The sequence below is a fragment of the Carassius gibelio genome, chromosome B25 (assembly GCF_023724105.1).
Source record: "Carassius gibelio isolate Cgi1373 ecotype wild population from Czech Republic chromosome B25, carGib1.2-hapl.c, whole genome shotgun sequence".
In the NCBI taxonomy this organism is placed as follows: Eukaryota; Metazoa; Chordata; class Actinopteri; order Cypriniformes; family Cyprinidae; genus Carassius; species Carassius gibelio.
In genome coordinates, this window is record NC_068420.1 from 22,954,224 (window position 1) to 22,975,681 (window position 21,458).

Here is a 21,458-nt window from a genome sequence, read left to right on the forward strand (position 1 = left end):
CAAGTGGATATTAAATTATGTTGTGGGATAATTAACCCTCTGGGGTTCTTTAATCTACAAATCAGCCACAATGCAGAAAAAAAGCACACAACAGTGAAGGGGTGAATCTCTAAGACATCAAGAGTGCAAAACAGACAAAAAAAATTCACACACACACACACACTTATACACACAAAAACACACGCACACAGAAATGAAAGTGTGTCATTGCAAAAGCTAATTTTGGGAAATGTGTGAAATAAAAGCAATTATTCATCAATGTAAGAAATAAAGTGCACAGCAATGAAAGCATGAGGCTGTAAGCCATCAAGGTTGCAAAATAGACACACTCACACACACACAAACACACACACACACACACACACAGGGAATATGAGACTGGTGAAACTGTAACAGAGAAATGAGAGAATATGTGAAATAAAATCAATGAATCAAATAAAGGGGAGACATTGGATCCAAAATGCAAAAGTCACACACCATGTCTCTCTCTTGAACACACACACACACACAAACACACACACAAGCACATGCGCACGCACGCACGCACACACGCACAAACAGAGTAAGGTCAAAGGATGGAATTCTTCCCTAGTATCCTCCAGGCCTATTGCAGCACCTGTTTATAAAATCAAGAAGCCAATCACAGCATCTGTTGACACACACACACACACACACAAGGAAATACTAGACTGGTGAGCCTGTAACAGAGAAATATGAGAATATGTGAAATAAAATCAATAAATAAAATAAAGGGGAGGCATTGGGTCCAAAATTCAAAAGTCACATACTATGTCTCTCTCTCTCTTGAACACTCTGAAAACAGGAATCGTTTGCTCAAAGTGCCACATTCCAATTTGTAAGGGACACTCTATTGTGATGTGTGAGAACTGTGATAATTAGTTTGTAAATAATATGTAAATATAGTTAGAATGATATTTTTTTTTCTCTAATTTAGTTTGATAATTTACTGTTTTGATAATTTTTAGTTTATATTTAGTATAATTAATAGGGGTGTAACGATATGCTTGGGTCACGATACGGTATGTATCTCGATACTGGGTTCACGATACGATGCATATCACGATATTTTGAACAAAATTTAAAAAAATGAAACTGAAATTTAAATAACAGATTTATTTCAAAAACAAACAAATTTCAACAACTTTCTGTGTTGTACATAAAATATCAAATTTCAAGGTTTAATAAAAACCTTTCTGTACTCAAATTACCAACTGAATAGGTCTGTCTGTCACTGATTTGTTTAATTTTTTTTATTTAACATGAACTTAGAATTAAGAAACCTAAGACAGAACTTCTGAAAGCAGTATATAAAAAAAGGTTCAATGGTTTTCTGTTCAAATAAGTTCAAACATAGACACTAGGTTTGTTTAGTTTACCTACAGGTTTTTTTGCAGAAAAACCAACATATCTACATTTTCTGGCAGAAGCTGGGATCTTTGAGCATTCACAATATCCCCTGCTGTAGAAAAAACACGTTCACTGGGAACAGAAGTTGCTGGAACTGTTAGGTAAGCCTTGGAAAGAGAGGAAAGAAGTGGGTACGCTTGAGCATTTTCTTTCCACCATTTCAGTGGACAGCTAGTGAGGGGAATAGAAGTGTCTTTTTTGTACATTTCAATCTCTACTTCTATCCTACATCTAGACTGAGAGACTGTTGGTTTAGCAAATGTTGCACCAAGGAGATCTTCCAGTGCTGTCTTTTTGCTAGGTGGTGGCTGCTCTTGCTCAACTCTCTGTGTTATCTCTCTCTTCTCTGCTGCATCAGTGGGATCTCCATCACTGGCACCTCCCTCCCTCTTATCTGCTTGCTCCACAGTGCCAGCCTCAAAAAATATTTAAACACACTATTAAGGAGTGGGGAGGTATAGCATAGTTGCATAGTTACACACACACACACAAACACACACACACACACACACACACCCACGTCACAAAGAAGGCTAACCAAAACATGGAAATGCAAATACAGATTCTCAAATAATTAGTAATGCAGAGACATACCTGCTGTAACTGGTTTGATTTGTCCATCAACCTGTGGAAAACCTCTTCACGTTGTTCAGGGAGCAGATGGGGCAACGATCGAAATCTGGGGTCTAGTGCAGTGCTCTCTAGCAGATAATCGTGTACTTCTGAGTATCTGCCTGAGAGGTTTTGCAGGATGGCTGCTTTCATGTTAGCTATAGTTGTGGAGTCCTTCTCATCCAGTGTCATGCTCTGCTCGATCATGGATTTCAAGGGCACAATGAGTGACAGGGTGGCGCTCTTTTCATCAGACAGAACACTGGTGGCTTTTTTTAAAGGTTTAAGAAGGGTTACTATTTCTTCTGCATCAGTGATGTCGTTGCTATCCAGAGTATCAAGTTGACGGGCATTTTTGCGCACCTCTGTGCTCAAGAGAGATGCAGTTATAGCCGCTTGTTGCTCGAGATAGCGTTCCAGCATATCCATGGAGCTGTTCCAACGTGTTACAACATCCATGATAAGCTTATGTGATGCAATCTCAAGCATCTTTTGCTTTTCAGCGAGCACAGCTGTTGCTGTGGCACTGCGGTGAAAGAAAGCCACGACTTTTCTCACGCGACCAAGCAGGCGACTCACGCGAGAAACATTTAAACCTGATTGCGACGCGAGATTCAGTGTGTGCGCGAAACACTTAATATGCGGTGACAACCCGGCTTCTCTCACTGCCACCTCCATGTTGCGTGCGTTGTCAGTAACAACAGCAGTACTATGAGGAGCCTTTTCAAGCCCCCACTCTTGTATAGCCGCTTTTAAAACTCCGGCTATGTTAGTTCCAGTGTGTGACTCAAAAAGTGGGCGAGTCTGAAGCACAAAACTTTTCATTTCCCACTCCGCTGTAATAACATGCGCAGTGACTGTAATATAGCTCTGACAAGCCCGCGAAGTCCACCCGTCCGTTGTTATTGCCACATTCTCTGCTTTTTTCAGACCGTCTACCACCTTTGCTTTAGCTTCGCAGTACAGGGCTGGAACTATCTCTTGACTGAAGTGCGGGCGTGACGGAATATGATACCTGGGCTCCAGTACCCTGACCAATTCACGAAATCCAACATTGTCGACAACGGAAAATGGTCTCATGTCTTTTACAATAAAAACTCCGATGCACCTAGTTATTTCTTGAGCTTTCGCACTTGACTGAGACCATGTTGCAGCAAAACTGCGTTGTATAGATGTTTGGCCTTCTTTTACTCTTTTTGTCGAAGGAGTTTGCAGAAGTTTGTTGTTGTGATGCCGTTTTAAATGGCACATCATATTCGAAGTGTTTGACGTTGTGTATGGCAGTCTTGTTTTACAGTGTTTACAAACAGTTTGTGTTTTGTCTGTAATTTTTTTACCGTCGTCCTGTCGCGTGACTGGAAAGCCAAAATGCTGCCAGACTTCGGATTTATAAGAAGATGGGGCATCTTCAATTTCAGTTTCAACCGAACTCATGTTTCTCAACTAATGTTCAGCTTGAGCGAGTTCTTCAACTTTGAGGAAACCACACATGGCGCTGTTGCAGAGTAAGTCACGTCAGCAGCTCAACCAATAGGATTAGACTGCCGTCATATCGTTAAAGTATCGCCACCATTTTACGATACATATCGTAACATTTTTGCATCGCGAAATATCGTACTGCGAAATATCGTTACACCCCTAATAATTAATTTAGTTTTATAACTGTTAGTTTAGTTTTGTTCATAATTGCCCGTTGCCAATTTTGAATAAGAGTTACTGTTCATTTAATTTAAATAATATGGACATAATAATATGTAAATATTTAGTTATGATAATATTTAAAACACTTTTTTATTTTTCTATTTTCCATTTACATGTACTGTTTGAAAATGATTATACGTTTGCTGTTATTTTTGTTTTTTGTTCATAATTGCTGTTGGCAATTTTGAAGAGTTACTGTTCATTGAATTGCAAAAAATAATTTTAATGGAAATGTTTATAATAAAAGGTAAATAAAAATATGTTATGATTTAAATAATGTAATTTTTTTTATTAAGTTAGAATTAAAACAATGGGTAACAAAATGCTTTCCATTTGTTCTCTTTCTAGTGCAATGTTCAGGTTTGACTGTATTATAAAGTAAAACTGGCACTTGAAATTACCATTTAAATCAACCAAAAAAAAAAAAAAAAAACTTGACAAAAATAGTCTTTGAGAATCTGTGATTATATATTAAAATCCACAACCTGAAATAAATAGGCAAATATGTGCAAAAATCACTAGAATTCACAAGCCTTTCTACAGAGAGCTGTAAATTCTCTATAGTGGTAAAAATGTGCTATTGCATGATAAAAATGCTTAATTTGTCCACCAGATGGCAGCAATCTAATTTCAAAAATTGTTTTCTATAGGCCTTGGCTGTACTTTTAAATAAAATACAGCATTAATAAAAATAAAAATACATATATATATACATTTTCTATTATATTCAATGGGAAAAAATGGATCATAATTATTGCATAAAAATTCATTATTATCATAAAATTCTCTCAAAACACCAAAAAAGAAAGAAAAAATATTATTGAACAAAAATACATTTGATTGATTTTACTGAAAAAAAGTATACCTGAATCCCGCCCTCTGGGTCATTTTTGACCCGAAGGTCCTGAGTGTGACTCATAAATGAAGAACCCCAGAGGGTTAAATATATTCTTAATAAACTACAAACATAAAATTATATAGATTTATTTTGTCCTCACATTCTTTCTTGTAACTCCTCACTCACAGTGGCACAGCTGAATGAGAGGCTCATTATGCAGCTCATTATGCAGGGCTTTGTCTTCTCAGGTGTAAATCACAATGATATTCATGATAGTTGACGCCTACTCGCATATGACTTTTACCAACAAAAAGTGTCTTAGAAAATTTTAATCAATATATTGTTTTCTGTGAGTGAGTAAACAAACATTTTCACATAATTTAGAAAGAAAAATGCTAGGCTACAAGCTCCAGTTCTCAACAGTCCCGGGAACCAATGTTATGTATGTGTTTTATTGCCTTATTCAAGTGATTTAACATTTTTAGTTTTTCACTAACCATGCATAACATTTTTTTTCTCAAAAATACAGTCATGTACATGCATGCATTTCACATATTATTATAGCCCAGTTTGTGCTGATTACAGTGATATTAGACTTTACCCATTTAGATATTTATAAGAAACTGAAAAAAGCACAAATATCAGGCCGTGACAAAACTTCTCCAGGCCCTAAAAATACCCTTAGACTCCAGAGGGTTAATTCCTCATTGTCATTAGGATATGTCCCCATAACCGTCAAACTGGCTGTTATTCAGCCTCTCATCAAAAAGACACAACTTGACCCCAAATAACTAGTTAATTATAGACCAATCTCGGATCTCCATTTTCTGTCCAAGATACTAGAAAAGGTGTTATCCTCACAATTATATTCCTTCTTAGAGAAAAAATGGTATATGTGAGGATTTCCAGTCAGGATTTAGACCGTATCATAGTACTGAGACTGCTCTCCTTAGAGTTACAAATGACCTGCTCTTATCATCTGATCGTGGGTGTATCTCTCTATTAGTTTTATTGGATCTTAGTGCTGCGTTTGACACAATTGACCACAACATTCTTTTGCATAGACTTGAACACTTTGTTGGCATTAATGGATTTGCATTAGCATGGTTTAAATCATACTTATATGACCGCCATCAGTTCGTAACAGTGAATGAAGATGTATCATATCAAACACAAGTTAATGCACCATGCATTATTGACATACTGTTTTCCTAATGAATGTTGTTCATTTGCTTTGACAAAATTTATTTAGTTTAAAGCGCTATATAAATAAAGGTGTATAAATATAGAGTACCTCAAGGCCTAGTACTAGGGCCGCTACTCTTCACGCTTTATATATTACTCTTGGGAGATATCATCAGGAAACATAGTGTTAGCTTTCACTGTTATGCTGATGATACTCAGCTCTATATTTCTTCGCGGCCCAGTGAAACACACCAATTTGAAAAACTAATGGAATGCATAGTCGATATAAAAGACTGGATGACGAGTAATTTCTTGATACTAAATTTTGAAAAAACTGAGGTGTTAATTATAGGACCTAAAAACTCTGCTTGTAATAACCTAGAACACTGTCTAAGACTTGATGGCTGCTCTGTCAATTCTTCGTTATCAGTTAGGAACCCAGGCGTGCTATTTGATTGCAATCTTTCCTTTAGAAAGCCACATTTCTAGCATTTGTAAAACTGCATTTTTCCATGCATGCTTTATTGGGTGGTTGTTCTGCATGCTTAGTAAACAAACTACATCTAGTCCAAAATACAGCATCAAGAGTTCTTACTTGAACCAGGAAGTATGACCATATTAGCCCGGTCCTGTCAACACTGCACTGGCTTTATATTTTACATTATAATCCTCTACGTCCGCTACGTTCTTAAAACTTAGGCAATTTGATAATACCTAGAATATCAAAATCAACTGCGGGCGGCAGATCCTTTTCCTATTTGGCGCCTAAACTCTGGAATAACCTACCTAACATTGTTCGGGAGGCAGACACACTCTTGCAGTTTACATCTAGATTAAGACCCATCTCTTTAACCTGGCTTACACATAACATACTAATATGATTTTAACAGTCCCTCCAGAAAAACAAAGATTTTTTTTGTGATTGTTGCGGGCAAAAATTCTTGATTTTGCGGCACGTTTTCTTAAAAAATGTGATGGAATATGCGGGATATTTTTGCAATTTATGCGATGAAATTGCGTGAACTTGCAAAAACTGCGGTTTGATGAAAAAGAGAAAAAAAGGTGATTCCCCAAACACCTTTTTCTCACTAGCCTACTACCTTAATGTAAAGAGTAATTTCTTATTCCTATGATAAGTGAGCATACTAAATCACAGAATATTTAAGTTGCAATCTCTTACTGCAACGTAAATTATTTTACATACTACTAATATAATTACAACTGTAAGTTTTTGGTACTGTTCTGTAACAAAAAAGTGCAGTCTTACAACTGTAAAGTTGCATCAACTTCTGAATGAAACTACAACAGTGTTAGTAGCCTAGTGAGAATGGGGTGTTGGGGGAATCACCTTTTTTTCTCTATTTCATCAAACCGCAGTTTTCGCAAGTTCTCGCAATATAATTTGGCTCCACTGTCATGTAACAAATCGGGAAACTGCTTCGCTTTTTTTTTTTTTTCACTTATTTTTGTTGGCAAATAAGAATGATTTGCGAGCTTCAAGTTTCACCCTGGTTTCACCGCGGGGTTTACAGATGATGTTCATGTCACGTAATTACATCACTTCATAAGGTTCCCATGGCAATAGGGGGAAAATGGCGCTTTACATGTGTGAAGTAAACGCAAAATTTTTCAACTTTCTGCTGAGTTTTTTGCAACGAAAATACAGGGATTATGAAATCATGCTAGCCCCGCATATTTTGCTTTCTGAAATCGGTAATTTATGCGGCAAAAGATCGCCGTATTTGAAAAAATGCGACCCCGGATAAATATGCGACCTTTGGCTGATTATGCATTAAATCAGGAAATCGCATAATCGCGTTTTTCTGGAGGGACTGTTTTAATATCCAAATCCGTTAAAGGATTTTTAGGCTGCATTAATTAGGTAAACCGGAACCGGAAACACTTCCCATACCACCCAATGTATTGGTGGAGGTTAAAGAAATATTGAATTGCAAACCTTTAGTATATGTCTCTTCTAGTGCGGATGATTTGGATCCTGTTACTCCGAACTTGCTTCTAATAGGGTGGCAGGATGCTTTGTTACCCAAGTGATTTATGCAGATTCTAATCTCTTATCTTAGAGAAGATGGAGACATAGCCAGGTTCTGGCAGATATATTTTGGACCAGTTTAATTTGTAATTATCTGCCAAATCTACAAATTTGCCAAAAATGTCAGCAAGATCAAGGTAACCTGAAAGATTCTGATGTGGTCATGATCTTGGACCTTCAACTCCCCCATGCTTTATGGCCCATTGGTAAAGTATTAAAGTCTTTCTTGGGCAAGGACGGCCGTGTTCGAGTTGCTGAAATAGAAATAAAAGGGAAATCATATGTTCGTCCTGTCAGCCGGCTTATTCCTTTACCCTTGATTAAGGATTAGTCTTGAGTGTTATGTTATTATGATTTTCTTCAATTGAAAATATGATGTCATATTTAAGGGCTGATTTGTTGAAAACCCATGACATAGTAATTGTAGCTCCACCCACTGTTGACAGCTGCACCCTATTCCGACTCCAATTAAGGGCCTTTAAGAAGGGTTGCTTCAGAGCAGCAATCAATTCACTCCATGTTTACTGCTCTGGATTTTTTCATATGGTGTTGTGTCTGTGTGCAGATGAAAGCTTACTTTTTGATTAACTTTATTTGTTTATCTTGTTTAAGTTCAGAAACCAGTCTGATACACCTGTGGAAAGAATGATGTACTCCCATTGGTGAAATAAAACTTGCAAATGGATGTTGTCTCCCCCTATTTAATAAGCAGTATCCTAAGAGTCTTTTACAGAGCTATTTGACAGCTGACTGCATCACCTGGTCGCAGCATATGCCTTCATGGCCTGACTGAACTAATGCTGCGCTCAGTTTATAATAGTTTATTAACAGTTAATTTATACATATTCTATGCAGCACTCTAACCTTAACCAATAGAGAAGTATTTCCATTGGCTACAGTCTGCAGGGTTTTATGGCGTAAAAAAGGAAACATTTTGCAGCTAACCAGACACAAATACCCACCCCCATGCACACACATTTTCAGCCCTGTGCACACACAGCACTACAGAAAATCAGACATACAGTTGCGTGTAAACATAAGATTACATAGACCTTGCAGAATCTGAAAATGTAAATATTTTAAACTATATATGAGGGATCATGTAAACTGCCTTTTTTCATTCCACAACTAAGCTACTTCACTTAACAGATGATTACATGTATTCCACAAGACGAAATCACAGAATTTTAAAAAATGTCCCTAGTTTGAACTTTGCAGTTAAACTGCTCCATACTTTTTTAGAAAATTCCTGCAGGTCCTGCATCTGTTGTTTTCCAGCATCTTCTGCATATTTCTTAAAAACCATCACACATCATAGACATGAATGTGCTATCTGGGAGTCTAGATTTGTTAAACATACACCACAACACAATGCTATTTGATAAAGAAAAAGAATAGAAATGAAAACAACAAAATTGTAAAAGCGGTATGCAGCTTTATTAAAAGCAAAATCCAAATTATATATGCTATTAAAGTAAAATGTGGCAACATAAAAAAGACACCTTAAATTACATGTACATCCCAGATGTATGAGTACAGAATGCATAACTTTGTATTACTTGTGAATCAAACACTTAAGTAGACTTTGGATACACTACAACATAATCTATAACTACATGTACAATAATAAATGCTAAGCACCCATTTTTATCAGAGTAGAAATTCCCCAAAACCATATTAAAAGATTTACAATTGAGTTGAGATTTTAAGAAGACATTTCATGAGATTAAAAATATGATTCTGTCAGTTTATTTTAATAATAAACACCATTTCTTTAATAATATCATAATGAATAGTGTTGTAATTTGTGGTTATACTGACTAGAACTGAAAATTATCCTAAATATTTCAAACAGTTTAGTTTAATTTTAAGCAATGCATGCAGATAGTAATCACTTGAGAAGTAATAATTAAGGTATTTAACGGAAGCATTTGGTGTTACTTGGGCTTAAACCATCCTGTAATTTTTCATGATTGTGCAGGTGGAAGCGGGACTTCGGTCGGAGGGTTTGGTTTATTACAAATTTTCAAATCACGGCAGAATAACACTGGTTCTTGACCAAGACTCAGTCTGTACTGCCACAGATATAAAGACTCATTTGGTTTCAGCTCAAATGTGAGCTGTTCTTCCACTTCAGTTGCTTCATTCCAGCTTTCGTTTTCAGTGCTGACGTGTGAACCTCCATATTCTGCAGAAAAGGAGAACTGACATTTTGCAATTAACGTTGAAAGGTCTCCAGATTCAATTGAGGATGATATGGCTACCTTCCAGTTGTGGGTGATCTGGGATATCTTCTCCTTATTATATCCAACCTTTTTATTGATTCTCTTTTGCCATGTCACTGGTGTCATGCTGTCATTAGTTATAGTTTTAATGTTTTCCCAAATGCCAAATGCTGGGCCTTTAGTTACTGACAGCCCACCAGGAAGGAAGTTAAGAACATCAGGATGAACAGAATAGACACCAAAGCACTGCTCTTTGCTGATGTCATTACTTCCGCAGAACTCAACTCCCCAATCTGAGACTGGCTTGAGAAAGAAGCAGCGCTTTGGCATGCCCCAATAATAAAGACCATTTCTACAGTTGGAATGTAGTTTGTGTTCTTCCCCTTTTGTGTCCTGATGCAAGTCTGTTGTTATTCGATAAGTGCCCTTTTCTTGGAAGATGATGTAATAACAAGATCCAAAGGTTGAAAAATAGTGGTCTCCACCCTGGCAGTTGGGATGAAGGCTGTAAACTTTAGCATCACTGTCTCTAGTCAGGTTGTTGACTCTGCGGAATGATTTGCCCTTGATGATGAAAAAGGAGCCATCTCCACTACCAAGGTAATGGTCTCCATTTTGGCAGGCAGGATGCAGACTGAAAATAGAGATGTCTAAACCTTCTTTTACGTCAATTGTCTGCATATAGCAGCCAAGATCAGAACGGATTATATAATGGTATTTGCCCTCTGCACAGAAATCAGTGCCTTTTGCTTTGCTCTTGGGAATAATGCCTTTCATCATGTCTGAACCTGAAACACAGAATAAGACAAACATTCAGTCTCCACCCAAAAGGAATGCTGTTAGTTTAGTCCTCCTATATATCAAGCCAAAACAGCTCTAAATCTGGGAGCAAAAATAAAAAGTTAACTGATTATATAATCCTGATATTTATTTCATTGCATTTAATAATATAGTGGAAAATACATTTTTATTTCAAAATACTCTTCTTAGACCTGAGAACATTTTTCAGAAAACAAACTGTGATGTTTGGTTTGCATTTGTTTCCTTGGTTACTCGTTTTTTGATGACAACATGTACCTGTTACTCTTTTCTGATCATTAGCCTGTATTTGTTCTGTTTGATGTGGTTTTTGTATTTAATATTCTGAAAAGTGTAATTTTTAATATGCTTTCATTACAGTATACTTTTTCTTTTTTTTTTTTTTGCATCAACCAGTCAAGACACTAATGATAACCATGTATGCATAGGATATTTTTGCTTCAGCTGGCTTTACAATCAGCCTTCAAGTTTTAAATAATTCAGATTATGCAAACAAAATGTTCAATGGAAAGGGAAGACATTTTCAGACATACTGTATTTATGTACTGTAACCTACCTCATCAGACAGTGGTTTATCAGGAAAACTGTACTGGGTCCCTGTCACTGAATAATTGTTTCTCCCGAGTTTGGAGAGCGGTCAGGCATGTTAAATATCCTTACGGTCACTGTAAATGCTTTTGTAATTAGAAGACCAAAAATCCTATAGCACTATATAATAACCTTTTGCTAATATCTCACCACTTAAGCACAATAGATGTGACAAATAACAGATAGCTTTTTATATTCTGTTAGGGTTAGATAAATAGCTTAAAAATAGCTTTTAATCTTAAATAGCTTTATAAGGAAATTTCTTAAGTGATGTGTTTTACACATATGCACATGGCTTATGAGCAATATAATCAGTCTGATTGGAGTCTGCTAAATGGCTAAATTAAGCTTAATGACTGATTGTAATGTAACCCCTTCTAAGGAACTTTAAAAGCAGTATCCAGAGGGTTTGTTTCACAGACATATGAGCAAGGTTTTTTGGACAGTATTCCATTATCAAGGCAATTAGTTAAAGTTAATAATTCCTTAGCTCTCTCTTTATAGTCTTCTTGTGACCCAAATATTTAATTTACAATCTTCAAAATTGTTTAATATTTTTTTTTTTTTTTTGATTAAATATTAGAAAGTGACGTGACATAGAGCCAAGTATGGTGACCCATATACAGAAGTGGTGCTCTGCATTTAACCCATCCGAAATGCACACACACAGAGCAGTGACCAGTGTTCATCATTTATGCTGCGGCACCCGGGGAGCAGTTGGGGGTTCGGTGCCTTGCTCAAGGGCATCTCAGTCATGGAATTGACGGCCCGAGACTCAAGCCAATAATCATACTCTCTAACCACTAGAACATGACTTTCCCATATGATATTAGTTATAATATTTAATAAGTCAATCCTACTTTATATTAGGTGGCTTTGTACTTACATAAAAAAAGAATTACTATGTTCATATTCTATTGCAAAACACTTTTGGTATTATTGAGGTGGGTACAGGTAAGGCGATATGTTTGGTGGTATGGATAGGTTTAAGTGTGGATTAAGGTGTAAGGGATAATTCACAATTTAATTACAGAAGTAATTACATTACTTTATTTTTGTAAATTTTATCAAATGATTCATTTAAATTCAGGTACATAGTAGTTAAAGCCACCTAATATAAAGTGGGACCAATAAGTATGTAATACAAAATATTTTTGACAATAGAATGCAGGCGTTTAAATGAACTATAATCCCACAACTGCTCTGTATTAGAAACATACTCACAGATGACTGTAGAATGAGACAGACGAGCAGCTTCTCCTCGGTCAAGTCTGAGAGATACTTGTCAGACAGATTTCTTTCTTAAATAAAGCTCCTCAGAAGAATGGAAAAACCCACCCACAAGCCAGACCAGTCAGCAACAGGCGTTACCAACAGTCAGTGCAATACTACACTGTTGAATAAAGGTATTTGGCCCTGTTACTGTTCTCTATTTGCGTTAGTGTTGTCACGATACCAAAATTATTGTTTTGATACGACACCAAGTCAAGAATTACGATTTCAATACTTTTTCAATACTTTTCCTGAAAAGGGAAAATACACTCTCAAATATCATTGCTGTGCTTTATTTCAAAACAAAAACGTGTGACTAACTTATCATCTCTATATGCAGTGGTTATAGTGATAACTGATAACATTCACTTAACCAACTACATAAATATTGAGTTAACCTAATGTTACACACTCTCTCTGTTTAAATCTAGATTAAAACACATCTCTTTCGACAAGCAATCAAATAATGTTTCTATTAAATTGTGACTGCAGTTGTATCTGATCAAATGCACTTTCTTAATCTTTAGCTTGGGTTAAACTAATTTTACTTTGTTGGATCAGCAGCTATGCTAATGATGTCTCTATGTGTTTCTCTGTTTCTGCTGGATCTTCATCCCGTGGTAACTAGGATTTACACAAGCTCCAGTCTGGATCCAGAACACCTGAGAAGAGATGATGCTGACCCTCAGATGATGCTAACCCTGAATCAACAACAGAACTAACAATTATTGCTACAAGTGTGACTGCATCATATAATAATGGCTGCTAATAATGTTCATCATCTGGCTGACTACGTCTTGTATTCATTTTTCTGAAAAATCCTGTCTTATGCACATAAACTGACAGTCACCACTTATAAGCTATTACTAAATATTGTAGAAACTTAATTTTCTGTAAAGTTGCGTTGTAATGATTTGAATTGTAAAAAGCGCTATACAAATAAACTTGAATTTAATTAAATTTAATTATTTAAACTGTGATATATGGATTAATATAGGCAAATGTTTCCTGTACTTAAATGTATGGTTACTTTGATGGTTTACTATATATTTGAGTCCACAATTTCCTACAAAGCGTTTTACAAATACACCTCCTTTGTGTAGGTATGTGCTCTTTAAATGCTGTAATAACCTAACATAAACAAATCACTGACAAACATGGACATGCTCTGATTATAATCATATAGCCTATAGATCATTTTAGCTGATGTTTTGTTTGCTTCATTTTAGCAGTTTGTAAATGATTAATGTTATGTATGAAAGTTGTGTTTTCAGAGATTTTTAATTAGCCGTAGGCAGTCTATTGGTTAGCCATCAGGATAATGCCCATAATTAGTCTACTATTTCTCTATATAGCCTCGTCAAACTACAGTGGTGCAAAATAGTGAATTGTCACAAGATAAACCATAGTCTTCTCACTCCCAGACAGCAAGCAGTTTCGCATGACATCTGCAGCTTCTTTGCTGCATGAATGAGGAAAAAAACACAGACGTCTATTGGGTAGCACTGGAAGCATCTGTTGCACACAACAACATGAAATACGTCACTTAAAAATCTGGAACATGTTCATTCTTTGAAGTATCGATACTAATACATTTAGAAATCGTGATGTTTTTTATTTCAGAGAATCGCGATACTTTTGAACAGGGTTCGAAATGATTTAGGACTCTTGGGGGGTCCCTTAAAATTTTATTATTAAAGGTTCTGAAGACTGCCTTGCTACACAATACATTGTAGGCAAATTTATATGGACCAGTGTTGAAGGTGGGATAATGGTCTCGGGATGTTTTCCCTTGCCCTGCTGCAAATATCTAGATACTTACATTGCCACCAACCCCTGCCATCCCACCCCTATAGGCACATAGAGTAAAATGAAATTCTGAAAAACTATCACTTCTTCTTGCTTTACTACTCCTTCCTCTTCTTCCTGAAAACAATTTCACCTGATGATTTGAGTAGCTCTTTTTGTAAAGTTCTAGGATGATTGGGGTTATTTTGTAGGGTAGGCCAAGTGCCTTTGCATAGAAAATAATAAACAAAGTACAAGCATATATAAATGCAATAGAACAAAAATATATGTGAAATAAAGCAGTGCTTTTGGTTTCTCGGGTAAATTAACTGTATTAAGTTAAAGAAACCGAATAATCAAATGTAAAATAACACTGCCTTCACTGTATACATTAAATATGATTCATATTATTAATACAGTTTACCTTTAGCTACAAAAAACTTTCTCTTTTGTTTTTTGATTAACTTAGGTGACACAAACAGCTGCAGGTATATTGGGTTGCTGTCCCTTTAAGACGAATTCATGTATCTTATACTGGTAATGACATGCATCTGTTTTCTTTCTCTGACTGCGTTTACGAGGAAACTCGTTGAAACAGACAATTTGACTTATTTTTTCGAGCACATCGTGTTTTGTTCAAACACAAATTGATAAGAAAGACAAGGGAAATCGGTATTCACAAACTCCACGTGCTGTCTCCGACTGCGTGGCTCTGTGCGCCGACAGACAGACCAGTCTACATTTGGATGTTTAACATAAATATATAGCCTTCTGATACAGCAAAGACAACGTCGGCAGTATTGACGGCAAAATTGGCTACAGCATATTTCGTTCTGTATTGACAGGGAGTTTTTTAAAGCAGAATTTCATGAGAATTTGATGCAGAGCAGACACCATAGAGAGTTAAATAAACACTAAACGGGAGGCGCCGAAAAGCGCACTGTTTTTGCATCCCTGATTTCTACAATTTCCCCCAACAACAGCCATGTTATCACATAAGCACATTTTACCCTAGAAAAAAAGTCGGTGATATTTCTTTTCCTCTTTTTCTCTCCATGTGCAGGATTCCAAATTAAGAAAAATAATATTAGCTTCTTTACCAATCTCTCATGTACATTCATGCTCAAATCACATTCACTTTAATCAACTCACAGACTTCAATTAAGTCCTGGTTATCTTTCGTAATCACTGACTGGACAATTAGATTGTTAAGCTAGCTTGGAATAACTTGTCTAGCCGATCGTTCTGCTGTTAGCTGGCAGATCATTTGGCTTCATACACATAAGTTACAGCTAGCAAGAAACGTTGACAAACGTACTCTTCTAATCATTACACTGGTTATCTAGTTAATGCAACTTTTGATATAGGAACTCGAACTCCTAATATTTTACTATAAGCAATTATGGAGATATAAACACAATTGAAGCACTTACAGGATTTTCATTCAGGATTTCACTCTTTGTGGTGTCTCGTTTTGCCGCGTTCATGTAGTACGTGTCTGCGGGAGCACCACAACAACAATCTGTGATGCTGAACTCACATTTAGCTAATAGCTGCCCTGATTGCTGCCTCGCGCTAGGAAATAAATCCGGGACCCCCCCAGACCCCCCTCATTTCTAAACCTGCTTTTGAAGTATCGGAGCGCCATGCAACCATAATTTGCTCAGATATATGAAGAGTTCCTCCTACATATTTTAGGAATGAAATGCAAACAGTTTTCCAGCACTTTTCAGCAGTGGTCACTTTTGTTTTAAAAAATAATAAATAAAAAATGTACTTAATAAAAATCATAAGTTTCGCTTCAAAAGCAAAGCAAAAACCCATTATTGGGGAAAAAAAACAAAAAACAAAAACAAAGATAGGGTGGATTTTTCTATTTCATGCTTCAAGGAAATAAAAGATTATACAAGGAAGGTACATAGGAAAATGAACAGCATGTCACATTACATAATTTACCTCTACAATGATAGGTTCCCTATGTGGCAAACCAATAACCACTTCTCCTTAGTTACTGATTATCTCAACCTATTCCTTTAATAATGTATTATTTAAGGCTAGAACATCTTTGTTCCCTAGCACATACTATAAAGTTATGACTGCAAGAAAATAAATAATGTACATTACTTTGAGCAGATTTTATGATTTTTTTAATGATTAAATGTTACATTTATTTCACGATGGGTTACTTCTTTCACTTGTGATTAAATGTTACATTTATTTCACAATGGTTTACTTCTTTCACTTGTTGAACAGGACCTGTTTTCAGGAATGAAACAAGTTTGTACACGTTCTGAGTATAGACCAGTGTGGTAAATATGTCTTTGACGTTCAATGTGTATATTTTGATTATAATGTGTTGTTAATAAAATAGAAAACAAAACCCCCATTATTTCAATCTCACATTCTTCCTTGGTTATGTTTTGGTGAAATACATCCGCTCCCCCCAACCTAGCCCCCATCTAGGCGGGTTTGGAATAGACTGAGGAAAGGTGCGCGTCTAGGAGCTGGGCTTGTCTAAGCATTGAGCCTAAAAAGTGAAAGTTAGGTTTCTAAATGCTGGGTCTGTGACGGTTAAGTTTAGGTTTTTGTTTCATTTAACCTTAAATTTCACAATGCTTGAGTTGAACAGGCTACACTATAAAAAAATGTGCTGTAAAATAGGGGTAATCTACTGGCAGCTGTGGTTGCCAGCATTGTACTGTTAATTTACAGCTCTCTACAGTTAATTTACAGCTCTCCATTATTACAGCATGTCACCGTTATTATACCATGTGGAAACTTGTTTCATTTGGGAAACCTATTGCTTTAAACCATTCACTCCACATATTGTTAATTATGATTTTTTTCCATCGATATTAATACATGCATGAACTACAAAGCGTATTTTACCTCATGAATAATAGTTAAGCTTCAAATGGGCAACATCACGAATATGGAAACAGATTTCTCCCGAGTGAATGAGAGAGCCCAACCTTACCTTATGCTTAGCTTTAAATTATTATTATTTTTGTTTGTTTATAGCTAAGCCTATATTATTATATACTGCAATTATATATATCCCTTAGAATTATATATTTTTAATTCTTTTTTTGTTCTGATATATTTGTTAAATTTAAAGGATTTGTTGAAGGGAACTAAATATATCCTCTTGGTACATTATAACATTATTAGGCCAGCCGTTATTATTTCTAAATGGAATAAAATGCAACTTATACATAAAAAATATAATAAAAAATACATGCAGCAAATGAAAATAGGTGATTAATCCGTTAAAATGCAACCTATACAGACTCATATATTTTTTCCTCTCACAAACTTTATTTTTTAGCATGTTTAAAAAAAAACATAACATGCAGCAAATGAAAAATGTGTTACTCTGGGTTAACAGTAATTATAATTATTATATACTTCAGAGCAGAGCCTGCATGGGCCTAATCTAGACTATCAAGGTGTTTTTGTTTTTTTTTCACGAGAGAGGACCAGGCCTGGGCCCGTATTCATAAAGAATCTTACTGCAAAAAGTAGCTCCTAGTGACAAAATTCTAAGAAAATTTTTAGAAATGTGAGTGTTTGCTCTTAAAATTAAAGAAAAACACCTAGTAAAGAAAAAAGTAATTCAGAAAGCATCTTAACCCTTAAAAGAGGTCTTAAGGTCAAACTTGTTAGGAGCACAGACGAGGACTTTTAAGAGGCTTAAGAGTTTCTTTAGCAGAGGAGAAAATGGCAGAGAGACGAAGAGGCAGAAGAAATGTGTTGCAGACAATGGATGACAGGGAGTTAATAAGACAGTATCGATTATATAATAATTTATAATTTAATATATAAATTAAAGTAATCACTACATTACGATATTTGGCAACTGGAAAAATGCAACAATGCAATAGTGATGATTTGGGTCTGTCACAACCTTCTGTAAGCAGAGTGATCACACAATTACAGCACTTTCAGAACATCTTATTGTGTCGCAGTTCATTTAGTTTCCACTGGACATTCCCATCTTGCAGGCTCAAATAACTGCATTTATGAATATAGCAGGCTTATAGATGCGCACAAGCAGGGAATGAAACGTTAATAGTTTGTGCTATACGCTCCCATGTCTGCTTCTTGTCCCTTGCTGTGACACCCGGCCCGAATTATCCTTTAAGAATGGCCTTGTGTTCATCCACTAACTGGGCTAACAGTAAACACTGTTCCTCTGTACAGTTTGGTTTTCTCGCCCTTCTTGGTTTTGATTCCATGTTTGATACATTAAAACCAACATTCAAACCACCACTTAAATACGACAGCAATCACTGTAATTAGAAAGAATGGAACAATTCTTATCATTCTAAGCCAATCAAATACCTTATAGGAAATTACAAGCATGGTAAATAAAAAAAGGATTTATATACACACATATAATGTGTGTGTGTGTGTGTGTGTGTGTGTGTGTGTGTGTGTGTGTGTGTGTGTGTGTGAGAGAGAGAGAGAGAGAGAGAGAGAGAGAACGGTCAAATAGGAATAATTACGCATGTAAATTCAAAGTGAGAATTAGAATACACCCTATACTTAAAATCACTCTTTTTTTTCTTCTTGGACAACCAACCAATCACAGTCTTCAAAAGATTGTGTCATACATAGCAACGGGGTCGACCCCGCCTCCTCACTAAGATGAAAGTTTTTGTCTTTTCCTTACTCAGAGTTGCTCTAAGATCGGTCCTGAATCGCTCTTAAGTTAAGACTCCTACGTAAAAGTTTTTAAGCTAAATTAAGAGTTTTCTGAGAGGACTCTGAGAATCTCTATGAATACGGGCCCTGGATTTTAGTTTGCGTTCGGTTTTTATTTGTCCGCGTCAGTCGTCCGTGAGGGGCTGATGCGCTGTTTTGTCTTTATTTTGTAATTAAAGTTTCTATTTGATTGTCCGCCGGTTCCCGCCTCCTTCTTCCCGATGATTATGAAGGTTTATATTGTTACAGTTTGATATAAAGGTTTTAATTTATAAACACCTTGAGATTTTAAAGTTTAATTGTATTTAAATTCATGTTTAAAAATAAGTTTTAACTGCTTAAATTATTTCTATATAAATTAGTAACATGTTATCATGTTTATTCTTGAAGAAAATAAGCGTTTATACTTTAAGAAAATAAGGGAAGAAATAAGGGACGATCCAAATATGTTTCGCTTCACCTATTTATGTCGGCTACAATTATTCAAAAATAAATAAATAAATAAATAAATAAAATGTAATTAAAAAATACCATTGGCCTGAGTAAATTTGACCATTATAGAATTGTGATTTTAAAGCTGCAGTCGGTAACTTTTGACGCTCTAGCGGTTAATAAACAGAACTGCTTGCGTCTTGCGGAAGAACATCGTAGCCGGAACTACTTCTCTCTGTTTATGTCTATGAAGAATCACAAAGGTACTGGGTTACTCCGCCGCGGTACCCCCGAAGCAATCTAAAATAGTCCGAATATAAACACTTATTATAGGTGCACCCTAGTGATTCAGGACAAGCTAAAAACACGGTTTGGAAAATGGATTCATGGTGTACTCACTTATTATATACATTTTTCTACATTTTGAACACAAACAAAGTCACGGACCGCAGCTCTGATTGGTTGTTTCTTACCGGGAGCGATGGAGTTTCTGCAAATGGCAATAGGACACTGGGAGGAGCCAGAGGAGCTTGATTTTTTCACAGATTATCTGTCTCATATTCTACTGTCAGGACATAATGACAGGTTTAACAAATATGTAAAAAATATATTTTTACAAAAGTTACCTACTGCAGCTTTAAAGGTTAGTGATTTAGGAAGTGAAAATACTGTGAAATTACAAAAGGCATTTGGATTTTAGAGCATAACAACTGAAGGTTTATGAAACGTTAGCCAATGAAGCATTTTTTTAAACAATGGAACTTAAAGTTTTGAACTAAAATGCAGACTTTTCATAACATTTCATTATTCATAAAATGCATAACGTTTCTGGTGTTTGGATTTGTACTTCAATATAATGAGCTCCAAGTTTAAGAATAGTCCTAGACTAGTTTCTCTCTCTCTCTCTCTCTCTCTCTCTCTCTTTAACAGCATTAGCTCAATGATATACGTCTTCCTTCAGTTAGAATGAATGTTTTCCTGCCTTGCTAAATGTTGGGCTCATGATCAATAAGTTCGCCTCAATCTGATTCAGTAAAGTCAAACCGCAGACAGTGAAGCCTCGGAGACCCACGCGCTGTGAGGCGGGAACAGAGGACTCCGCTTGGTCTTAAAGCCTCCCGCAAACATCCACGATCACAAATAACAATGATTTTCATAAAATAATGATGAATTATTAATTGTTGATTTGTTATTATCATTATGGTCTTGTGAAAATAATAATATGGGATGTGAGAAAATAATGAATACAAATAGTAGTGCTGCTGAGTGCAGGCATGTTTCAGTAACACACCGTTCCTCAGAGCCAAAACACAGACCGAATTCTGTTCAGCTGGAGGGGGTTGAGTTTTTGGGGGTAGTTATGTATGACTCCGACGAGAGAAATGCAACATTCACTTTGTTGAATGTGGAATATTAATGCGCCCTGTCTTTAATGCGCATTAATCATTTTTGCACAAACACTTGAATGAATATTAATTCACATTTTGCCTATGCATTACAACTTAAATTTTTTTTTTTTTACATGCAGTTATCCAAAATAAAACCAAAATAAAAATATCTTTTTATTTTTAATGAAGTTCAAACAAATAAGAATAAATGCTGCACATCTACACTTGCACATATTTTACACACCTGCATTTAAATGCAGCTACATTTTTTTTTATTAAATTATATGAAAGCAAGTAGGACTGTGTGATAAATACGTTTTATCAATTAACTTGAATTTGTAATTTACATCTATTTGATTTTGAAATCTTGAAGAAAATAATCGATCTGTTTAGATAAAATAACTGACAAAAAAAAGTTATTTTCC

The 21,458-nt window shown here is 35.8% G+C and overlaps 2 protein-coding genes across 2 annotated transcripts; both read right to left on the reverse strand.

Annotated features, from left to right (window-relative positions):
• Positions 1-1,029: 1,029 nt before the first annotated feature.
• On the reverse strand, positions 1,030-2,718 carry LOC128014080 (zinc finger BED domain-containing protein 4-like). Its single transcript, XM_052597304.1, has 2 exons — positions 2,023-2,718; positions 1,030-1,844 (listed from the first exon to the last, which is right to left on the reverse strand). The coding sequence occupies exons 1-2, from the start codon at positions 2,716-2,718 to the stop codon at positions 1,398-1,400; spliced, it is 1,143 nt and encodes a 380-aa protein (XP_052453264.1). The 3' UTR covers positions 1,030-1,397.
• A 6,525-nt stretch (positions 2,719-9,243) lies between these two features.
• Positions 9,244-13,003, reverse strand: LOC128014694 (uncharacterized). The gene is made up of 2 exons (XM_052598398.1): positions 12,671-13,003; positions 9,244-10,827 (listed from the first exon to the last, which is right to left on the reverse strand). Exon 2 carries the CDS (start codon positions 10,817-10,819, stop codon positions 9,782-9,784), a length of 1,038 nt encoding a protein of 345 aa, XP_052454358.1. The 5' UTR covers positions 10,820-10,827; positions 12,671-13,003; the 3' UTR covers positions 9,244-9,781.
• Between the last annotated feature and the right edge of the window lie 8,455 nt (positions 13,004-21,458).